Here is a 9,687-nt window from a genome sequence, read left to right as displayed (position 1 = left end):
TGTGGTCGAGATTCGGAGAGCTCGCTAATCTGGCGGCCGATATCCCTCGCGCTTCCATTACTTTCGGATGCCAAGAAACGAAAACTCTATTTAACCCATTAAGACTGTGAACGCATCTGCGTGTCATTTTTAGATTTCTTTGGGCTATTCAAAAATAGCAGATATACAAGCTCATAGCGCGGCACTCGGTGCTGCGCTATGAGCTTGTATATCTGTTATTTTTTAATAGACAAAGTATAAAATAACGGTTATAGCTAAAAATCTAAAATGACACAGGCGCGTTCTTAATGGGTTAAAATGTGGAATTCCAGTTAAAAGCGATTACGGCAGATTTTCTTTTTTTTCTCCTGCAAATAAGGCATGATTTTTAACGAGCACCTGGGGGCCAGCCCAGCAGGGGAGCAGGCTGGGAGAATGGAGGAGAGGAGGAGAGGATGCAAGTAAAACAAAGAAGGGATGGAGAGAGTGGGAGAAAAGAGATTGAAAGTGAAAATTCAATGCAGAAATACACAAAAGATTAGGTGGATGTCTGTGCATGCTGTACATAAGTACAGTAGAATGCACGCACACACGCACGCACGCACGCACAGTGGTGTAAAGTAGCCTAACTAAGTACATTTACTCAAGTACTGTACTTTACTTAACTTTTTACTTTACTGGAGTATTCTTTTATTTCTACTCCACTACATCTCAGAGACTAATATTGTACTTTTACTTCACTGCAATTATTTGACAACTTTAGTTGCTAGTTACTTTGCAGATATAAATATTACACATAACATACATTAACCACTTTAGCCCTATTTTATACCTAGGCTATTTGAAAATAGCAGATCTACAAGCTCACAACACGTCACATCGCGACGCGTTGTGAGCTTGTAGATCTGCTATTTTCAAACACTTTAGTACTTTTACTTTTGGTACATTAAGTGCATTTTAATACCAATACTTTTGTACTTTTACTCAAGTACTGTACATTTTTTATTCCGGACTTTTACTTGCAACAGAGAACTTCTACATTGCAGTATTGATACTTTTACTTAAGGTAAAACATTTGACTACTTTTTCCACACACACACACACACACACACACACACACACACACACACACACACACACACACACACACACACACACACACACACACACACACACACACACACACACACACACACAGTGAGTGTGAACAGCTGAGAGGATGTGTCTGCTTTTCATTCCCTGCATGTATACTGTGATGGGAAGCAGGTGTGTGTGTGTGTGTGTGTGTGTGTGTGTGTGTGTGTGTGTGTGTGTGTGTGTGTGTGTGTGTGTGTGTGTGTGTGTGTGTGTGTGTGTGTGTGTGTGTGTGTGTGTGTGTGTGTGTGTGTGTGTGTGTGTGTGTGTGTGTGTGTGTGTGTGTGTGTGTGTGTGTGTGGGGGGGGGGGGAAGGGGGGGGGTCTGACTGACACACCAGCCAGAGGAGGGAGGGAAGACAAAGAAAGAAGAATGCAGGGCTGCAACTATCAATCATTTCATTATACATATATATTTTTTAACGAATCAATTTAACAACTTAAGCATCATATCGTTGCTGTCGGGCAGAAACCAGCTAACTCAATTTTTCCGCTTTTGTATTTTTTTCCCATAAATCAGTGCTATTGAACACCCTTTACGTCTGTGTGTTGGTAATAAAAAAATGGAACCAATAAAAAGTATTAAAAAGTGCTTCTAACAAAACCAGCTAACTCCATTGGATCCTCAAACTTTCTGCTAAACCAGCTAAGTCCACCAAAGGGGGGTGGAGTTAGCTGGTTTTGCTGACTCCAGGCTCCGCCCCCTTTTGACCTCCAACCTCATTGTGAGCTTGGAGGTCCATTCAGCTGTTCTTATCAATGATGAACAAAACCTCCTAACTCCACTTTTTGTTTTGTCTTTACATTTCCTGAAAAATTAACATTTGGTTCAGTTAGCTGGTTTCTGCCCGACAGCAGAGATATTATACTTTGTCACACAGCGGTGTCGTGCAAAAACAGTTAATCTACAAGTTTATTTTAGCTATTTTTGGACATTTTTGAAGCTTGTCACTTAGATAGATTATTCATATGTGATTTTATTGTATTATCGACTATTTATTCTTTTTTTATAATCGATTTTCTGTTGCATCCTTAGATGAAAAAGAAGAGAGAGGCTTTTAAAAGCCGTCTATCTTGCCTAACAAATTAATAATATCCTCAGTCGAAGTCTAGCATTTTAGACATTGTTTGTCTTTATCACTACTCTTTTATCTTGTGCAGCTGCTCGACTAGACTAGACAACACGAACTAGACTAAACTGAATGTAGCTAATCTAAATTCAGACAAAGTAAGCAAACTGAAATGGTGTACAATAAACCAAGCTCCGGAGCAAACTGAGTTATTTGTTTTTATGTGTTCCCATAGTGCAGGGGTTCCCAAACTTTTCCATGCCAAAGGACCCCATAATAGCCATAGCCTCTGGGTGCTGACCCCTCTATTGCAAAAGGGCTTTAAAGGAGTAGTTCACCCCAAAAATTACAACGCCAATCATTTCATTACCGGCGGTAGGAGACACAAGAGTCTCCTTTGTGTCTCCTACCGGATACATAAGCATCTTTATTATTATCATCAAATTATTGGCTTAGGAATGCGACAAAAAATAAATAAATCAAGGCTTCATGGGGTGAGTAATTGATTTAAAATAAGTAATGTTTTGGGTGAACTACTCCTTTAACACTTTACCTGCCAAACACGAGTATAACCGTTGATGAAAAATACACCCGTTTACTGCCATCAACGAGTATAACCGTTGTTCAAAAAAAAGAAAAAAGAAAAAAAATTCACATGCTCATAACGCGTCACATCGTGGCACGTTGTGAGCTTGTGGATCTGTTATATTTTTTACAATAATGACATGCCCAATGTTGGGATGTCAGATTAAAAGTGGTTAAATTGCCACAATTATGTTAGTAAAGATTTCGAAAAATATATATTTCATTAATGATTTTCTCTCCTTTGCAATTGGCCCCCTTGGTGCCCTCTGGCCACCGCCACTTTGAAAACCTGTCCCATAGTGCACTGCAGCGGTACTCACATGATCTCCAGGCTGAGGTCTCATCAGAGACACCTGGTCGTAACCACGGCGAAACAGAGCGAAGATAGCGTCCAGTTTCCCCTGAGGAGGAGAGCCACAAACACACAGTTAACCTTCTGACACATGTAGGACCTGGGGATTCAAACTTAGCAACCATTCAGTCACGAGCAGTGGTGTAAAGTAACTAAGAACATTTACTCAAGTACTGTACTTTTGAGTTATTTTTACCTTACTGGACTATTTCCAATTTTCTGTACTTTTACTTCTACTCCACTACATCTCAGAGGCAAATATTGTACTTTTTACTCCACTACAATTATTTGAAAACTTTAGTTACTAGTTACTTTGTAGATTCTGATTATTACAAAATATACATGAACCACTTCAGCACAATGGCCAACCATTTTGGCCATTGGAAAATAGCCGATCTACAAGCTCACAATGCGTTGCGATGCAACGCATTGTGAGCTTTTAGATCTGCTATTTTCAAAAGATTTTTATACATCTTATTATACAATTGGGAATAAGGCTGGTGTTTCTCGGTAGGTAGGTTACAGTTAGGTCAAAGTTGCATCGGCAGAACTGCCCATGCGCCTGCCTGGATGCGCGCACGAGCCCCAAAAGCGCACCCAAATACGCCCAAAATCGCTTAAACAAAAGGCAGAGCTGGCAACGCAGGCTACGCCAATCATGTGTGCGAGATCTACAAGCTATGGGGCAGAGACGCTTTGTGCCATACACCGTATCTTAGCAACAACCTAAGCGCTAACTCTCATTGATCGTGTCATGCTTAGGCCAGTCTCCAGACAGCAGCATCAACTACTGCCTCACATAGCTCGCTGCCGCCATTGCAGTCAGATGCACCGAGCCCAGCTGGATAGCACAATCACCGTCATGTCTCTAATAAATCGCCCTGTCATTCATATTGTCAAGACTTTGAGGTCACTGCAGCCTCCTACTAATGTAACGCATGTTTATGTCCACTACTGTGATAGCGATCGTTGTATTTCACTGCTTACTTCCCAAGGGTGCTTAACATGAGCCTTTAGCATGCGGCTAACGCTAACGCACTTTCAATGTTAGCATGTCGCTAACGCTAACGTGGTTGTCATGGCTGAACCGGCTGTGCAAACACTTTGTCAACAATGAACGTTAGTGTGGTGAATGTTGTGTGTGGTGCTGATGTTTGTTGTGTGAAGCTTAATGTCAGAGTGTTTGTGTTGGAGCGCCTCAGTGCGTGATTTTGTACCCCCAAACGACATCGAAAACATCGGGTGCGGACCCCCTGAGTTTTTCTTTTCTTTTTTTTGGCCCAGGAGTTTTTTTTTTTTTGCTCAGGAGTTTGGCCAGCTATACGTGGCACGCAGGGGCTTCACTAACCGGGCCATGGCCCCACTGGCCCTCATGACGCTACGCCAGTGATCTGCACTGCCAAGTGGGCGCTGCGTAGCGGGCCGAACTTCTAGTTGTATACGGGTGCATTTCTCCTTTCCGACATGTCGCCTTTCCGACGTTGACGAACCCTATACCTAACCCTAACCCTAACCATAACCGCACGCGGAAGCCACTAGTCGGAGTGGTGAGATGTCGGAATGGAAGGAGCACCCCGTTGTATACATTTGAAAACTTGTGAAATGGGACATTCTGCATAATGAGTACTTTCTTCTTTTGGTACTTTAAGTACATTTTGATACCAATACTTTTTTTATTTATTTAGAATTCCAGACTTTTGCTTGTTTCTACATTGCAGTATTGATACTTTTACTTAAGTAAAATACATTGAGTACTTTTTCCGCCACTGGTCACAAGAACCTCCTCCTCTAATATGCATGCAATCACTGCACCAAATAAGAGACAGCTGCTTACCTGTATGGGCGTGTACCACTTATTGGCCTGTGGGGGTTTCTTGTTGTGCACTTTCTTGGGTTTGGGTTCGTACGGTTCGAACTCCTGTTCGGGCATTTTCACCACAGCGTTCTTGGGTTTCTCCAGCTTGGCACCCTCCTCTGTAGAACCTTTCCCTCCCCAGCGCACCTAGAACCAGGCACAGACATTTTGTATTCACAAAAATGAGCGTATGAGTGTAAGAATGTTGCCCTTATAGGTCAACTTTAGCACTTAGCGTTGAACAGACACAGGGGTTCTGCTGTGTATGTACAGTAGAGTTCTCAACGGGCCTGAAAATGAAGGCCCGGCCCTAACTGGGCCGACCCGAACAGTGCCCGGCCTGAACAATTACCATAAGTTTAGGCCTGAAACCACGAAAACCCCTAAATATACTCAAATTAATGTACTTAATGTACTCAATGTCACACATCCAACAAGCTTTGAACTGAGCAGATTGGACCTTCCGTTCCAGAGATAATGGCCAAAACATCTTGAAAACTGCCATGTTTGCGTTCAGGCCATTTCCGTTTTTTTTATATAACACGGGCTAGAAAGGTCGGACGGCGACGAACTAGATACCTGAGTAATGTTCACTTTGAGCTGCATCCAATGCATCCACTGCCATTTCCGTCGGCCTTACCGTTCGGCAGTTCAAATGTCTTTTTTGGGGTAATAGATTTTTTTTTTTTCCCACAGGACCCGAGGCTCGGCTCGGCCCGACTAATTAGCATACATTTTCAGCCCGGCCCCGCCCCAAAACATCGGGTCGGGTCTGGTAGGGTCAGGTTCGGGCAGAATTTGAGAACTCTAATGTGCAGCAGCTTATATATTTGATGTATTTCCTGTATGAACCTCACCTCCATCCTCTTGATTCCTCCAACTCCTCTTCCTCCGTAGTAAGAGGCATCCACGGTGGGCCACTTCTTCTTGGGCATGCCGTCCTCGTCATCTGACGAGTCCTAACACGCGCACACACACGCACACACACACACACACACGCACACACACACAAAGAGCACAGAATACGTGGGCTGTCTTCCTGTTTCTAAAAAAAACAATACAATATAGGCCTACTTGTACCGCATCAATTGCGGAAGTTTGTTTTACGCGCTCGGGTTTACGAGACAGACAATTAAGCGCAAACAATACAATACACAACAGTTACACTGTATACAAACGTGCCACTCTTTATAGCTGAGAAGTGCAAAAAGTATAGTGCAGACTGTGTACCCAGGAAGTGGGTGCTCGGTGTGGGTTGCGGTGGTTTTGGACTGATGTGGTGAGTGAGGGTTTGTGGTGGTCCCCCCTGAACCTGTGACCCACAGGGAGTGGTTCACAGGGGGGTCTGCTTGTCCCCCCCCCACCCCCACCCAACGCACCATGTGTATCTATGCTCACCCTTGTGGCTTTACCCGCTCACCCCAAACCTGTGTCTAATAAACTTAATATGATAAATTATCACCCTGTACAACCCTGTTTGATGTGTGTGCAGGCATGTGATTTAGTCCAAAACTGTTACTTTTCAGGATTCAAATTCAAAAGTAGCAGATCTACAAGCTCGAAACTCGTCGCTTCGCGCCGCGTTTCGAGTGTGACACTGTGGTATGATCAAATAGGGCGTTAATTTATGAAAAAACACAAGAAGTTAGAATATGGAGATAAGAGGTTTCTGCCCGACAGCAACTATAATTATGCGTGTGTGTGTGTGTGTGTGTGTGTGTGTGCGCGCACACTTTTCCCTGTGTAGGATAAAGTGTGGGTATAGTGTGTGAGTTCATGCATGTGCGTATACGTAGGTTAACCTTATGCTCTACATGCTTTGTCGTAAGACGTATAGTGAAAATAGCAAACTTACGGGCTCTGGAGGAGGGGGTGGAGGGGGCCCTTTGATCACCTGAAATACAGCAAAAATGGACAAGGAGACGACACACTTTATTTGACATCACGACACAACAGTGTTGCTTCAATTTACAAATGAGATCTGTTTTAGCTCCAACCACGGCACTCATATAAGCCAGTGGTTTTCAACCTTTTTCATGCCAAGGACCCCTATATTGATATACATTTGGCCACGGACCCCCATCTGAAAATGTTTTGTGCCAGGGACCCCCCAGAAGCAAAGATTTGAGTAAAAAAATGTCGCTAAAATATATAAAATATATTTAAAAAAATATATATATTCAAATATACACACATATTCAAGATTTTTCAAAAATAGCAGATCTACAAGCTCATAGCGTGGCACTCGGTCTAAGTTAACTAATTTCGCCGGGGACCCCCTGGTACCCCCCCCAAGGACCACTGGTGGTCTCCGGACCACTGTTTGAGAACCACTGATATAAGCCAATCGGTCCAAAATGTTTAAAGACGCAAACCGTGAGTTGGTCTGAAAACCCTAGCCTTGTCAACATTTGGTCAGCTTTCATCGTTACAAAGCGGTATAGGCTCAAAGCAAATTGGAAACAACACGCGCCGTCAATAAAACGGCACGTTTTTAAATAGCATAATCTACAATTAACATCGCCATTTTTTGTATAGGCTGACGGCCAATTCTCTGATCTTTTTATGTTGTTTCCCAGGGCAATAACGGCCTCAAGCTGGACGTTTTTAGGAACGTTCAGTTCCTAAAACTTTTCTGTTTGTTTGTATGATGCTTGTTTACATGCTGAAGCGGTGCGTAACGTGTAAGACGGCAGTGGTTTAAAGTAACTAAGAACATTTACTCAAGTACTGTACAATTTTGAGGTATTTTTTACTTTACTCAAGTATTTCCAATTTTCTATACTTTTACTTCTAATTCACTACATCTCGGAGGCAAATATTGTACTTTTTTACTCCACAACAATTATTTGAAGACTAAGTCACTACTTACTTTGATTTTGATTAATTTAACAAAACATACATTAACCACTTCAGTCCTACAGTACATATACTTTGGCTATTTGAAAATATCAGATCTTCAAGCTCACAATGGCGACACGTTGTGAGCTTGTAGATCTGCAATTTTCATACTAGTTTTTATATATTTTTGAAAACTTGTGTAATGGGACATTCTGCGTAATGAGTACTTTTACTTTTGGTACTTTAAGTATATTTTGCTAGTCTTTACCTAACCTAACCCTAAGATGTAATGGTGTGACGTACCACGGTGCAACAGAGAGGCCAGAACCACCACATGAAGAGCAGGGCCAGGAGGAGAAACAACACCAGTAACGTTATCAGCAGGATGGTGCCATCAAACTAGGAGGACAGAAACAACACAACAGTTAAACTGATGGATAAAGGAACATAAGAGATGGAGCATAATACTGTAGCATCTTCTTGAATTCGGTCATGGTAGAAATAATCACGACACAAAACATAAAAAATTGATACGATACAATATTACTTTATTAAATTTATCTTGCGACTCAGCCATGTATGCAACACATAAAACACATTTGACATAACACAGATAAGCAACAGACATTAGGAAAGCTGAGAGGGAGACGATGTAGGAGAGACAGACAGCAGGAAAGCTGAGACTGAGACGATGTAAGAGAGACAGACAGTAGGAAAGCTGAGAGGGAGACAGTGTAGGAGAGACAGACAGTAAGAAAGCTGAGAGGGAGACAGTGTAGGAGAGACAGACAGTAGGAAAGCTGAGAGGGAGACAGTGTAGGAGAGACAGACAGTAGGAAAGCTGAGAGGGAGACGATGTAAGAGAGACAGACAGTAGGAAAGCTGAGAGGGAGACAGTGTAGGAGAGACAGACAGCAGGAAAGCTGAGAGGGAGACAGTGTAGGAGAGACAGACAGTAGGAAAGCTGAGAGGGAGACAGTGTAGCAGAGACAGACAGCAGGAAAGCTGAGAGGGAGTCAATGTAGGAGAGACAGACAGTAAGAAAGCTGAGAGGGAGACAGTGTAGGAGAGACAGACAGCAAGAAAGCTGAGAGGGAGACAGTGTAGGAGAGACAGACAGTAAGAAAGCTGAGAAGGAGACAGTGTAGGAGAGACAGACAGACAGACAGACAGACAGACAGACAGACAGACAGACAGACAGACAGACAGTAGGAAAGCTGAGAGGGAGACAGACTAAATTAAACAGATGGTTGGAAAGCTGAGAAGGACAACAGTATCGGAGAGACAGACAGTAGGAAAGCGAAAGAGATACAGTGTAGGACAGACAGACAGACAGACAGACAGACAGACAGACAGACAGACAGACAGACAGACAGACAGTAGGGTAAGGAGACAGTATAGGAGAGACAGACGGTAGGAAAGCTGCGGTGGGATTGAATCCCAGCTACAGTACTCATGTGTTTGCAGCTATAGGTTCTTATAGCCAAACCATGGAGGGTCTTTTATAACGAGTGGGGGTCTGGCTGAGGCCAGTGTGTGGTTCCCATTACCAACTAAACCCAGGCTGTGTATCTCTTGTGGTTAGACTTTCCTCCATCTATCTTGGGGGGCTGAGAGATGTGTGGCTGTTTAATCTCTGAGGCATCTTGTGGCAACGATGGCGGGGGGTGTGCTTCGTGTTTCGTGTGTGTGTGTGTGTGTGTGTGTGTGTGTGTGTGTGTGTGTGTGTGTGTGTGTGTGTGTGTGTGTGTGTGTGTGTGTGTGTGTGTGTGTGTGTGTGTGTGTGTGTGTGTGTGTGTGTGTGTTGCTATACCCAAATGTCCCCACAAGTATAGTACAGTAGAGCGGCAGTGGCTCAGGGGTAGAGTGGGC

At 43.2% G+C, this 9,687-nt stretch overlaps 2 protein-coding genes across 6 annotated transcripts in view; both read right to left on the bottom strand.

Moving 5' to 3' along the window:
- The window catches only part of LOC308104040 (uncharacterized protein), a 383,068-nt gene that overhangs the window by 127,959 nt on the left and 245,422 nt on the right, over positions 1–9,687 (bottom strand). The gene's annotated exons all lie outside the window — the stretch shown is intronic.
- antxr1c (ANTXR cell adhesion molecule 1c) overlaps positions 1–9,687 on the bottom strand; it is a gene marked incomplete at its 3' end in the record, with an annotated part of 72,473 nt that overhangs the window by 3,259 nt on the left and 59,527 nt on the right. The window contains exons 13-18 of the mRNA XM_080454737.1: positions 8,119–8,214; positions 6,830–6,868; positions 5,832–5,933; positions 4,954–5,121; positions 3,088–3,168; positions 379–406 (exon numbers count right to left, since the gene is read on the bottom strand). Of these exons, the coding sequence (XP_080310863.1) occupies positions 379–406; positions 3,088–3,168; positions 4,954–5,121; positions 5,832–5,933; positions 6,830–6,868; positions 8,119–8,214 (514 nt within the window). The remainder of the gene's footprint in view (positions 1–378; positions 407–3,087; positions 3,169–4,953; positions 5,122–5,831; positions 5,934–6,829; positions 6,869–8,118; positions 8,215–9,687) is intronic.

Source organism: Gymnoscopelus braueri (assembly GCF_963280865.1).
Source record: "Gymnoscopelus braueri genome assembly, chromosome: 17".
In the NCBI taxonomy this organism is placed as follows: domain Eukaryota; kingdom Metazoa; phylum Chordata; class Actinopteri; order Myctophiformes; family Myctophidae; genus Gymnoscopelus; species Gymnoscopelus braueri.
The sequence above is the reverse complement of the archived record's forward strand: the minus strand, read 5'-3'. Positions and strand labels throughout refer to the sequence as shown.